This window comes from Oncorhynchus keta, chromosome 12, assembly GCF_023373465.1.
Source record: "Oncorhynchus keta strain PuntledgeMale-10-30-2019 chromosome 12, Oket_V2, whole genome shotgun sequence".
In the NCBI taxonomy this organism is placed as follows: domain Eukaryota; kingdom Metazoa; phylum Chordata; class Actinopteri; order Salmoniformes; family Salmonidae; genus Oncorhynchus; species Oncorhynchus keta.
Window position 1 is genome coordinate 25,933,533 of NC_068432.1, and position 14,602 is coordinate 25,948,134.

The 14,602-nt window shown below is 40.7% G+C and overlaps 1 protein-coding gene across 2 annotated transcripts in view; it reads left to right on the top strand.

Moving 5' to 3' along the window:
• Positions 1-4,736: 4,736 nt before the first annotated feature.
• LOC118391174 (UV radiation resistance-associated gene protein-like) overlaps positions 4,737-14,602 on the top strand; it is a 153,889-nt gene continuing 144,023 nt past the window's right edge. The window contains exons 1-2 of one of the 2 annotated variants that reach the window (XM_052457896.1): positions 4,737-5,366; positions 12,264-12,381. In XM_052457896.1, coding sequence (XP_052313856.1) covers positions 5,265-5,366; positions 12,264-12,381 — 220 coding nt within the window. In that variant the 5' untranslated portion in view covers positions 4,737-5,264. The remainder of the gene's footprint in view (positions 5,367-12,263; positions 12,382-14,602) is intronic. The other variant, XM_035782280.2, reaches the window with a different exon arrangement.

Genomic DNA, 14,602 nt, shown 5'->3' on the forward strand with positions numbered 1-14,602 from the left:
AATGCAACGTGCTTTACAGGAAAAAAAACATAAAAATAAAAGCTGAAATATTTACTACACAACAAACATAAAATAAAAAACTAAATAATGACAAACTAAAAAGCACCCTAAGGAAAAGCAAAGTTAAAAATATGTGTTTTAAGATCGCTTTTAAAGTTTCAGCCCTGGCAGGTTCTCTGGCAGTCTATTCCAGATGCTGGGGGCATAATAACTAAAGGCTGCCTCTCCATGCCTCTTGGTACTAGGCTTTGGGATAGATAAAAGGCCAGTGCCAGAGGACATGAGGGACCTACTGGGTACATCACTTAAAAGCATGTCTGACATGTATTGGGCTGCACAATTGTGGATTGATTTAAAAACCAATCTTAAAATGAATTCTAAAACTCACAGGCAGCCAGTGCAGAGACCTTAAAATGGGTGTAATGTGTGCTCTTCGTCTGGTCTTGGTCAAAAAAGACCAAAAAGAGACTGTACCTAAGTTCATACTGTGTAATTTAATGCTTTCACACTATTTCAGGATGTGAAGTAGCATGCTAGAGAATAATACTGGTTTCCAAATTGCATTTCAGTTATGCTTCAGTGGTCATGCATGTTGAGTTCTTGTTCATTGGAGAGGGGAAGATGTAGTAGGATGTCCCTTGGGGGTATCCGTACCTATGTATGATATGCGCAGACTAGGCTAGTAAACATGCTGTCCTGCCTCCTGATTTTAGATAATACTACAGAAGTTGTTGCTAATTTGAATAACTTTCAAATTATCATCATCTCATGAGTGGAACTTTGATTTTTATTGCAGTGGGCATGCTGTTGTTAGCCATCTATTTTAAAATAACTTTTGTGTATGTGTGAAACATTGTTGCATTTAAACGTTAGGTTACTTTGTGTGCTAAACGTGAAATGTTTTTTTGCAATGGGAAGTAATAGTTGTACATTTCGATAAGGAAATGCTTACCCTAATGTTTTTGTATTCTTATGATTGGGACCTACTGGATTATTTTGTCCAAGTGAATGGACTGCTTATCCTTTAATTAACATAATTCTGTGTGTGATTGCTGTCTTTCCATCGGCCCTATGCAGTGGTGTAGTGGTGCCTGGAGAAGTGGGGCCTGTGTGAAGGAAAGGTGCCCTGTGTGAAAAATCATTTTTCAGATGTCATTCTCAAAACCACAAAAAAAAACCTTCTAAGTTCACAACAATCCTTAAACCACACCAGAAGAACATGTTTGAGATCTGGGAAAAACATTTTAATTAAATTGAGCAATACAAATGCCCTCCCCATTAATATAAATCAGTATTATAACTTTGTCAAGTAGGCCTAAATTGCAGTCAACATTTAATTGGGAAGGTTTTTTGGGAAAGTCATTAAATATTTATGCAAACAGTGTATGACTACTAAATTCCTCATCGCAAATAGCCTACTAACCAACACTTCGGACCAAACATTTTCAATATCTGTTTTGCATATCCATTGTTGCCTTAGTTATCATTTACTGGTAGATATGTTAATGGTCTCCTACTTAAAAACTATACACCCGCAAGGGCTTAATGAGGAGGACCTTGTATGCTTCTTGTAGTGTTGTCTATTCACACTAGGAGTCCCATCCCCAAACTGTTGTCTATTCCCAATTCTATGTGACATATGGATGGTCAATTTTTGAAACTCTTCTATATATTCCTTGTTAATATGCATTGACTCCCTATTTTCTAGTCTCTAATTAACTATCTGCTTTCACAGGTTGCGCCTGTTATACACAGAAGGTGTTTTAAGCACAGTACATGTCAAAAGTTTGGACACACCTACTCATTCCAGAGTTGTTCTTTATTTTTACTATTTTCTACATTGTAGAAGAATAGTGAAGACATCAAAACTATTAAATAACACATACGGAATCATGTATTAACCAAAAAGGTGTTGGAGAGTGATGGAGTGCTGCATCAGATGACCTGGCCTCCACAATCACCCAACCTCAACCCTATTGAAATTATTTCTGATGAGTTTGACAGCAGAGTGAAGGAACAACAGCCAACAAGTGCTCAGCATATGTGGGAACTCCTTCAAAACTGTTGGAAAAGCATTCCAGGTGAAGCTGGTTGAGAGAATGCCAAGAGTGTGCAAAGCTGTTATCAAGGCAAAGGGTGGATACTTGGAAGAATCTAAAAATCTAAAATAGATTTTGATTTGTTGAACAATTTTTTGGTTACTACATGATTCCATATGTGTTATTTCATTGTTTGTATGTCTTTACTACATTTCTACATTGTAGAGAACAACGTTGGAATGAGTAGGTGTGTCCAAACCTTTGACTGGTACTGTATGTGTTCTTAATATGTTTGTACAGCGCTGATGAAGGCATAAGTCCGAAACATACCATATGTACTGTTTCTTTTTATTAGCACCTTGCACTTTCACTTTTTGTATTATTTTGAGCATGGATTGAATTAATTACATTATCTTCGCATCTCAGCCACCTTGGGTTATTCCTCTTCATGGTTTTGAGTGTGACTACTTTTTTAAATCTACAGATATAAGCTGAAACATCTTTCCTACCTACTAGCTATTGATGCCATTCTTCTGTGAGCTGCTCCATGAGACAACCCGTTGAGAGCTGCATGCTCTTACTGCCTGCAGATGATTTCCCACTGAAACTAGGCTATGTGTGCTGCACGCATGTTTATATACACTATATATACACAAAAGTGTGTGGACACCCATTCAAATTGGTGCACTCTATGACCTATATGAGTGCTCTGATATTAGGGTTGCTGTCCTTTCAGTATCACAAGCCTGTCACATACTGAAGGCCCAATAGACTCGACACTGCGCAAACATGTCTATAATAAATATAGACTGTTACAATTTCCCCGGTCTCCCCTTAGTAATAATGAGCATGAAAATTTCCAACACAGTTCCCCACTCTTCCCTACCAACGAGTCAAGGAAACAATGACAAAGTTTGAGGATATTTTTCAATTAAACAAGTAATGTTACAAGTAAAATAGGAATCCCAGGTTTCAATAAGCAATAACATTGGCTATTGATGTTTCAAGAAAGGAGTGTATATTTTAGGCCTGGTGAAGCGGTTTTATGCGCTGACTTAATGGAAGCGGATAATTCTGAGTTTTTTTTATTTTTTACTCTGCTGGTTTCCGGAAGAAATTACGAGTCCTCACTGTCCAATACCTAGTCAAGACCAAGTAAAAATGTATCCATCACCGAGACAAGACTGAGACACTCAATATGTGGTGTGTCTGCCAAACCCCTTTGGTAGCACGGGAGGGAGCCAGAGATAATTATTATCTTCCCTGTTCCCTAGCTAGGGTGTTTAATTTTTTTTTTGTAGTTCACCCTAAGGTCGCCTAAAATGAAGGTCGTTAAAACCTACGGTGAGTGACGAGGGTGTCAATATTGGATTAGTTGGCCAGAACCGTGGGCAGGAGGGAGTTGATGTCATGGACACGGGCTCCTGGGTGACAGTGGACCTTGGTCGATCAACAGATCGTAGGCAGGACAAAACTCACCATCGAGCTGCCAACAATGATGGTGCTTGTGATGGAATCCGATGGGAAGCAACCTGCTGAACTTCAGTTGCTGTGGGGGAGGGTGCCACTGGGCGGCCGCCTGCTGGGACAAAACGGCACATTTTAGAGTGGTGTTTTATTGCCCCCAGCACAAGGTGCACCTGTGTAATAATCATGCAGTTTAATCAGCTTTTTGATGTGCCATACCTGTCAAGTGTATGGATTATCTTAGCAAAAGAAAAATGCTCATAAACAGGGATGTAAATAACATTGTGCACAAAATTGGATAGAAATGTGCTTTTTGTATATATGGAACATTTCTGGGATCTTTTACTTCAACTCATTAAACATGGGACCTACACTTTACATGTTGTGTTTATATTTTTGTTCCTTGTACATTTGATGTATGGACACATAGGCCAATTATGTATTGATTTGGCTTGATTGATGTGAAAATATTTACAAGTTTGTTGTAAATATGTTTGGCCTTGACCCATGTAATATGATTGTGTTCTTAACTCCAGTTGACAAAGTTGATAAAATAAATGTTCTATCACCATTCAGTTAATTAGCCAAGTAGGCAATCAAATGCTTAGGACACACAAAAAAACAGTCCTCACCAATTACTCTCCACTACTGTACTTGAGTGAATTGTCACCAGCAGGTCACGCGATAGATACATACATGCAGAAACATTCACTTCCTCATATTTGGAGGAAGTCTCTTTCCACTAGATAGCACAGCCACAAAGTAAAAATTGTCCACGTTGTAAAAATGTTTGAAAACAAAATAGCCTTTTGGTCCTAATTTAAGGTTAGGCACACGGTTAGCAGTGTGGATACGGTTAGAGTTAAGGTTCGGTTTTAAATCACATTTTAAGAGTATACATACAGATTTTGTCAAATTAACGTAACATTTTTATTTTGGGGGAATTTTAGCTAACCCTAACCCTTTTCCAAACTTTAACCTAATTATCCTAACCTGCTACATTAATACTCTTAACCTGCTGTGAAAGGTCAAATCTGGCGTTTGTCGTAAAGATGCAAATAGTCTATATCGTAAAAATGCAATAAAACAAAAGGTGACTTTTTGGTATTGATTTAAGTTTAGGCATATGATTGGCTGTGTGGTTAGGTTAAAAATGTAAGAAGATAAATCGGACTCCCGAGTGGTGCAGCAGCCTAAGGCACTCAATCTCAGTGCAAGAGGCGTCACTAGTCCCTGTTTCGAATCCAGGCTATATCACATCCTGCCGTGATTGGGAGTCCCATAGGGCGGTGCATAATTTGTCCAGCGTCGTCAGGGTTTGACCGGGGTAGGCCGTCATTGTAAATAAGAATGTGCTCTTAACTGACTTGCACAGTAAATAAAGGTTACATTTAAAAAAAATACATTGTATGAATAGGCGGCGTTTATGACTTTGTGTTTGTGCTAACTAGTGACGATACCTGAGCGAAGTCCCCATATTATTTTTTTCTGTAGCAACGGAAGTTCGGTTGAAAACCGGAAACACCCGCGTTGTCTCGACCCCGCGTAGAGTGCTCTTTGACAGACGGATGACAGCTTCCTGAGCAAAACCTACTTTGTTTATGTCACGTAGCTAGCTAGCTAACGGATACAAAAGTGCTTTGTTTTCGTATTAAGCGGATTACTGCTCTGATACATACATTTCTGGCTTAGAAGGTGAATCTAGATTTACATGATCCGGGGTTGTTTGGTACGAAAGCCTCTGGTGCCGTTAGGAGAATGAACTCCATCACCGGACGGGATCACCCTGTACCCGCCTCCTCTGTCAACTCTGGAGCCTCATCTTCTCGAGGCTTGCACGTAGAACTCACATCTCAGCAAGTAAGGACATGGACGCTCAGCTCGGTGGAATGTTTTTATGAGTGACTCTCATTCTGTAATAATGCTGTGTGTCACATGTCAAAACTGCAAGATGAATACAGCAGGCCTATTACAGCTCTCTTGGGTAGCGAGACAGTTATACGTTGTCTATAATAACTAGTTAGATACATGTGCAAATGTTAGATATTTAGTTGGCAAGTAACCGAGACGAATATGCTAGCTAGCCAGCTTAGTTTAGCCCTAGCCTTGTCGCAAACACTGCTGGAAGCCTGGGGAAGTTCAATGTCAGAAATCAGCTAATGAGGGGTTGGAAGTCAGTGCAAATCTGTGATGCCTCGCAACACGTCAAACCAATCAAATGCCTTATTATGGCGGGGCTTATCTTTCAAAAACAATTTCTAACCCTTACACACGTGTAAGGGTTGAATGTGTGGGTACTCAGTGCAAATCATTTTAAAATTGCATATAGTCTTTAAGGTGCATGTTTTCAAATCTGGAATTACTGAAGTTGCCTTTACTGGCTGCTGAGATATACATTAATTCCTGCTTATTATCATATTTTTAAACAACATCCTACATTGCTACTTTGGGAAGAAACCGTCTTTATGAATGACTTGACAGGTGTCACAGCACAGGTCTGCCTGAACACTGAGCAGTATTGTTGGGAAGTAGCTAGCTGTGCTGGGAAACACCCAGTGTCAAAGACTCATTAACTCAGAATATGAGGAGAATATGGCTTGTGAATCTCTTCTCATTGCAGGCTTGTTAAAGTTTCACAAGATTCATAAGTGACTGCAGAAAGTAGGCCTTGTTAGGGAATCAATGTTAACCAGCCCTCTCACCTAATTTGCACAGGCCGACACCAGACAGCCATGGACATTGAAAAGTAATTTGACTTCTGTTTCATAAGTTTGGACAGTACAGCACAGTATAGATCAGTACAGTATAATGTACTCTATTGTTTTGTACTGAACTATACTCTACTATATTGTACTCTACTATATTGTACTCTGCTGTACTGTGATTTGGTCTATGATTGGTACAGATGTGGTCCGGACCAACCAAATGATGGTCTTGTTTGCGGGTAAAGCTCATTAGAATATGAGCCAGAATTATTTTGGTTATGACTTTTCAAGCTTGGATAGTAGATTTCGGTGAAAAAGGACAAAGAAGCATATGATATACCTGGTTGTATTGATAGCCTGCAATTTGGTGGAGGCCTATATGATCAACTACTCTCCTTTACTAGATTAGATTCAATTTGATGTTCAGAGATGGAAAACTTTCCTTATTTCTATGTTAGGAGGGTCAACATAATCAAAATGAATATATTACCATGGTTGATGTATTTATTCCAAGTTTTTACCAGTTTCAATTCCATTCAACTTCTTTAAGAATAAATGACCTACTCTCCCACTTTATTTGGAATGGAAAGCCTTTAAGAGTCAAATTGAATGTTTTACACTTACCTTATGAAGCTGGACAATAACAACACCGTTAAGTCCTGGTTCCAAAGTGGCATCATTCATTTTTAGCAAATGTATTATAATGGCACTCTACTGTCATTCAATTAATTACAAGAAAAATGTGGGTTATCCAAAACCAATTTCTTTAAATTCTTATAACTCAGAAATCTTATTCAATCGCTTCAATAGAATCTGGATGAATCTAAAGCTTCTAGCTTTGATTGAATTTCTACCTAATAGCACAGAACTTTTATAAAGGAAAAACAGGAAACAGATCTCTAAGAAAATGTATGAGACTATTGGTCACAGATATGTAAAAATGTTCATAATTTCTCCTACAACCTTAGACGTAAATTATTGCAATTCAAGATAATCAGTTGGATTTACTACACTCCTGCCAGAATGCATGTTATGCACCCAGAAATGTTGGAGTAAAGGAACCATATTACATATGCTGTGGTCCTGTGACAAACTGACACAATTTTGGGATAATGTCTGTGATATCATATTATTGTGTTTAGGAATTTCTATCTATCGCCACAATAGATGTCTGTTGGGAAATGTAAATATTGATGATCAATATCAGTTTTTTTTAAAACCTAGTTATAATTGCTGCATTTTGTTTTTATAGCTATCAATTGGAAAGCATCATACTCACCATCAATAACGAACTGGAGTTCTGAACTATATAGTTACATTTCTTTAGATTGTGTTGTATGAAATTTAAGCAACAAAAAAAAGGACATGTTTGATCAAATCTGGAAACTTCACATTGACCAACTTGAGGAATGTGACTTTTCCCAACAGACATAATTACAGTGGGGCAAAAAAGTATTGTCAGCCACCAATGGTGCAAGTTCTCCCACTTAAAAAGATGAGAGGCCTGTAATTTTCATCATAGGTACACTTCAACTATGACAGACAAAATTATAAAAAAATTCCAGAAAATCACATTGTAGGATTTTTTATTTATTTATTTGCAAATTATGGTGGAAAATAAGTATTTGGTCAATAACAAAAGTTTATCTCAATACTTTGTTATATACCCTTTGTTGGCAATGACAGAGGTCAAACTTTTTCTGTAAGTCTTCACAAGGTTTTCACACACTGTTGCGGATATTTTGGCCCATTCCTCCATGCAGATCTTCTCTAGAGCAGTGATGTTTTGGGGCTGTTGCTGGGCAACACAGACTTTCAACTCTCTCCAAAGATTTTCTATGGGGTTGAGATCTGGAGACTGGCTAGGCCACTCCAGGACCTTGAAATGCTTCTTACGAAGCCACTCCTTCGTTGCCCGGGCGGTGTGTTTGGGATCATTGTCATTCTGAGAGACCCAGCCACATTTCGTCTTCAATGCCCTTGCTGATGGAAGGAGGTTTTCACTCAAAATCTCACGCTACATGGCCCCATTCATTCTTTCCTTTACACGGATCAGTCATCCTGGTCCCTTTGCAGAAAAACAGCCCCAAAGCATGATGTTGCCACCCCCATGCTTCACAGTAGGTATGGTGTTCTTTGGATGCAACTCAGCATTCTTTGTCCTCCAAACATGACGAGTTGAGTTTTTACCAGAAAGTTATATTTTGGTCTCATCTGACCATATGACATTCTCCCAATCTTCTTCTGGATCATCCAAATGCTCTCTAGCAAACTTCAGACGGGCCTGGACATGTACTGGCTTAAGCAGGGGGACACGTCTGGCACTGCAGGATTTGAATCCCTGGTGGCGTAGTGTGTTACTGATTTTAGGCTTTGTTACTTTGGTCCCAGCTCTCTGCAGGTCATTCACTAGGTCCCCCTGTGTGGTTCTGGGATTTTTGCTCACCGTTCCTGTGATCATTTTTACCCCACGGGGTGAGATCTTGCACGGAGCCCCAGATCGAGGGAGATTATCAGTGGTCTTGTATGTCTTCCACTACTAACCACTACTATCCACAACTAACAAATACTAACCACTGCTCCCACAGTTGATTTCTTCAAACCAAGCTGCTTACCTATTGCAGATTCAAACTTCCCAGCCTGGTGCAGGTCTACAATTTTGTTTCTGGTGTCCTTTGACAGCTTTTTGGTCTTGGCCATAGTGGAGTTTGGAGTGTGACTGTTTGAGGTTGTGGACAGGTGTCCTTTATACTGACAACAAGTTCAAACAGGTGCCATTAATACAGGTAACGAGTGGAGGACAGAGGAGCCTCTTAAAGAAGAAGTTAATATATAATATAATAATATATATATAATATAATATAATATAAAGTTACAGGTCTTTGAGAGCCAGACATATTGCTTGTTGGTAGGTGACCAAATACTTATTCTCCACCACAATTTGCAAATAAATTCATTAAAAATCCTACAATGTGATTTTCTGGATTTTTGTTTTCTAATTTTGTCTGTCATTGAAGTGTACCTATGATGAAAATTACAGGCCTCTCATCTTTTTAAGTGGAGGAACTTGCACAATTGGTGGCTGACTAAATACTTTTTTGCCCCACTGTATGTTTGCATTTTACATGTACATTATATGTGTATTGAAAGGGGAGGCTACTGTGTGTTCATGTACAGGTGTGGGCATGTTGTAGTGTGTAATGGGTGTGGTGCTTGTGTTTATAGAGAAATATACAATACCAGTCAAAAGTTTGGACACATACTCATTCAAGGGTTTTTCTTTATTTGTTTTACTATGTTCTACATTGTAGAATAATAGTGAAGAGATCAAAACTATGAAATCCGTATTATGGCAAGGGCAGCTAAAATAAGCAAAGAGAAACGACAGTCCATCATTACTTTAAGACATGAAGTCCAGTCAAATCAGAACATTTCAAGAACTTTGTAGGTTTCTTCAAGTGCAGTCGCAAAAACCATCAAGCACTGTAATGAAACTGGCTCTCCTGAGGACCGCCACAGGAAAGGAAGACCCTGAGTTACATGTGCTGCAGAGGATAAGTTCATTAGAATTACCAGCCTCAGAAATTGCAGCCCAAATAAATGCTTCGGAGTTCAAGTAACAGACACATCTCAACATCACCTGTTCAGAGGAGACCGCATGAATCAGGCCTTCATGGTTGAATTGCTGCACCAAAATTACCACTAAAGGACACCAATAAAAGGAAGAGACTTGCTTGGGCTAAGAAACACGAGCAATGGAAATAAGACCTTTGGTCTGATGAGTCCAAATTTGATATTTTTGGTTTCAACCGCCGCGTCCTTGTGAAAAGCAGAGTAGGTGAACGAATGATCTCCGCATGTGTGAGTCCAACAGTGAAGCATGGAGGAGGACGTGTGATGGTGTGGGGGTGCTTTGCTGGTGACACTGTCTGTGATTTATTTAGAATTCAAGGCACACTTAACCAGCATGGCTACCACCACATTCTGCAGCGATATGCCATCCCATCTGGTTTGCGCTTAGTCAAATAAAATTTGATTTGTCACATGCTCCGAATACAACAGGTGTACAGTAGACCTTACAGTGAAATGCTTACTTACAAGCCCTTAACCAACAATGTGTGATAAGTAAAAGTAGATGAGTAACAAAATGAAATAAAAATAATGAATAATTAAAATGCAGCTGTAAAATAAGTGGTACAAGGGGTACTGGTACAGAGCTGGTGGGACTTTCATTTGTTTTTTAACAGGACAATTTTAAAATGTTATTTTATTTTACCTTTATTTAACTAGGCAAGTCAGTTAAGAACAAATTCTTATTTTCAATGACTGCCTAGGAACAGTGTGTTCCTTGTTCAGGGGCAGAACTACAGTTTTTTTTCCCCCTTGTCAACTTGGGGATTTGATCTTGTTCCGGTTACTAGTCCAACGCTCTAACCACTAGGCTACCTGCCACCCCCAATGACCCAAAACACACCTCCAGGCTGTGTAAGGGCTATTTGACCAAGAAGGAGAGTGATGGTGTGCTGCTTCAGATGACCTGGCCTCTACAATCACCTGACCTCAACCCAAGTCGGATGGTTTGGGATGAGTTGGACCGGAGAAAAGTCAGCTGACCTTTTCTATGGGGGGTTGCTGAACAAGTTGGGTTTTTGTTTCCGAGCAACCTAATTCTTATAGGGAATCCCATGACTTAGATTTATCCCTAATGCCTGTGTTGGTGGAAGCTCAGTGTGGGCTGCTGGAGTTTGAAGAATGCAGATCAGGTGAGGGCCTTGGCCTGCCGTTGACATAGATAGTCCTACTGCTGCTCTGACACTGCTGCCCCTGAGGGGTGACCTCATTCAATGGCCCCTCTTTTCACGGGTCTCATGCCCCATTGCCATTCTCTTGAGTTACACCCCCCCCCTCAATTATGAGGCTTTTTCTTTGGAGCCATTATTTTTTATAGATGCAGTCCTCTGTAAAATAAAGTCTTCTTCAGTTATTCAGGTAGTCTACTCTTTTTTTGGTTGGCTGTAACTGATCCTTTCTCTTCAAGCAGGTTCCTTTTATTTTAGGCTACTTCTCAATTTTTTTTGAAAGGTGGACTTCTGGCTGATGTCCAACCATGGTTATGTTCTGTCAGGGGTGTGGAACACATTTTATAGAGCTGCGGAATCATGGGGTTTCTACTCTGAGACGTACTGTACAAATGCTTTTTGTGTGTCATTGGCATGCTGGCTTGGACTTTAGCTGATGAAACTATGGCGCTCCTGTATTCAGAACTTTTGTGAGGGAAACACAGTGAAGTCAACACATGAATGAACTCTGCTTTCAAATGAAACGCTTGTCTGCAAATTGTATTCTTTTTGGACAAATGTTTATAGTAGATGATGTGTGACTAACCAGATACTAGGTTCTGGACGATAACAGTATCGCAATACTCGTTATTGTCGTGGCAAGGAAACAAAGCACGAAGCGGCTTTAACTTCTTTAGGAAAACTACCCTAATGTCAATTGTTTTCTTTCTCAAGCTATAGCACACTATGTTAAACATTCAGCATGTTTTTAAAGGACCAAAGAGTTTTTGTCTGCTTCGTTTTTTTTCCATTTCTGCTGTGAAAAAAATATTGCGATACTGGTATCATCCCGGCCCTACCAGATACGCCAAGTTCTCTCAAACCGAGCTACTATATTCTAAAAGGGCAGTTTTTTTTATTTTTAACATGAGGATGTACTTGAGCCTAATGACTTTGCTATCTGAAATTGTGACTTCTGGTTGACTGCATTGTTTACTTCTGTGTGAATTAGACTAGCTCATTGGGTAACAGTCTTGTAAGTCGATCTGCATCGATTTGGATTGTGTAACAGGATGAAACTCTTGAAATCGATAATACAATTGACCCAACTGACCCAGAGAAGTACAAGCTGCATCGTACGTAATTTAGACTTAGGCTACCTCTGGTTGTGGGCAGTTCATTTGGCTAAATGCTGTCTCCTGTCTCTGCTCCTGCTTCTATTTCTTGTCACTTTCTCCTGACTATCTCACCATCTGCCTTTCTCTCCCTAACAGAGGCGGTTACGTCATCTCAGAAGCATCGCAGCCCGCAACATCGTCAACAAGAATGGCTCTCCACTGTTGGACACATATTTTACCCTTCATCTCTGCTTAGAGGACTGGATATCCAGAGGTCAGTACAGTACACCCTCTTTCAGCTGTCTCTGTATCACAGTGTTCCCGGCCACTGCACCAATACCCCTTTCACACTACTGAGCCCAGTCACTCCACACTACAAACATGTCTTTAGGCCTGAATCCTAACTTGAGATCTGTGCACATAACTTGACAACAATGCAGGATTTACGCAGTAGTCATGGAAAGATGCAGACATCTTAATTACGATTCAGCCCTTAGTGCCAGAGCCCACTTAGGACTAAATGTTCAGCACTACTGTGCACTGCATTAGGCTACTCTCACAAGTGGAAGAAATGTCAGAGTCCCATTACAAAGTGTAGTTAAATGCACAAGGGCTTGGTTTGTTAGGGGACGCTGATGCTCCAGTAAATGAGGCCTTTCACTTTTGGTTTAAGGGCAAATCATTTCATTTTAAGTTAATATACAAAAATGGCCCAGATTGAGCCAAAACCTCAGGGCCTTGGCTTGCTGTTGTCAGGTAATCCTGACAGGTGTTGTATCTTCACAAGTGTTGTTTAAGCTTTTGCGTGTGTGTGTGTTTATTCAATCAAATCAAATGTATTTATATAGCCCTTCGTACATCAGCTGATATCTCAAAGTGCTGTACAGAAACCCAGCCTAAAACCCCAAACAGCAAGCAATGCAGGTGTTGAAATGTTGGCTAGGAAAAACTCCCTAGAAAGGCCAAAACCTAGGAAGTCCTCTTCTGGCTGTGCCGGGTGGAGATTATAACAACATGGCCAAAATGTTCATAAATGACCAGCATGGTCAAATAATAGGTCTGGGACAGGTAGCACGTCCGGTGAACAGGTTAGGATTCCATAGCCGCAGGCAGAACAGTTGAAACTGGAGCAGCAGCACGGCCAGGTGGACTGGGGACAGCAAGGAGTCATCATGCCAGGTAGTCCTGAGGCATGGTCCTAGGGCTCAGGTCATCCTCCTCCGAGAGAGAATTAGAGAGAGCATACTTAAATTCACACAGGACACCGGATAAGACAGGAGAAGTACTCCAGATATAACAAACTGACCCTAGCCCCCCTGACACATAAACTACTGCAGCATAAATACTGGAGGCTGAGACAGGAGGGGTCAGGAGACACTGGCCCCATCTGATGATACCCCCGGACAGGGCCAAACAGGAAGGATATAACCCCACCCACTTTGCCTAAGCACAGCCCCCACACCACTAGAGTGATATCTTCAACCACCAACTTACCATCCTGAGACAAGGCTGAGTATAGCCCACAAAGATCTCCGCCACGGCACAACCCAGGGGGGGAGCGCCAACCCAGACAGGAATGCGGTGCAGCCAACGGGTTTCTCCATGCATCGCGCCGACAGAAACAAACATCTTTCTGGTAAGAAGAGTGGCGGGGGCGTATGCCTCATGACTAACGAGACATGGTGTGATGAAGGAAACATACAGGAACTCAAATCCTTCTGTTCACCTGATTTTAGAATTCCTCACAATCAAAGGTAGACTGCATTATCTTCCAAGAGAATTCTCTTCGATTATAATCACAGCCGTATATATCCCCCCCCAAGCAGACACATCGATGGCTCTGAACAAACTTTATTTAACTCTTTGCAAACTGGAAACCATTTATCCGGAGGCTGCATTCATTGTAGCTGGGGATTTTAACAAAGCTAATCTGAAAACAAGACTCCCTAAATTTTATCAGCATATCGATTGCGCAACCAGGGGTGGTAAAACCTTGGATCATTGTTACTCTAACTTCCGCGACGCATATAAGGCCCTGCCCCGCCCCCCTTTCGGAAAAGCTGACCACGACTCCATTTTGCTGATCCCTGCCTACAGGCATAAACTAAAACAAGAGGCTCCCACGCTGAGGTCTGTCCAACGCTGGTCAGACGAAGCTGACTCCACACTCCAAGACTGCTTCCATCACGTGGACTGGGACATGTTTCGTATTGCGTCAGATAAAAATATTGACGAATACGCTGATTCGGTGTGCGAGTTCATTAGAACGTGCGTCGAAGATGTCGTTCCCATAGCAACGATAAAAACATTCCCTAACCAGAAACCGTGGATTGATGGCAGCATTCGCGTGAAACTGAAAGCGCGAACCACTGCCTTTTAATCAGGGCAAGGTGTCTGGTAACATGTCCGAATATAAACAATGCAGCTATTCCCTCCGCAAGGCTATTAAACAAGCTAAGCGTCAGTACAGAGACAAAGTGGAATCTCAATTCAAT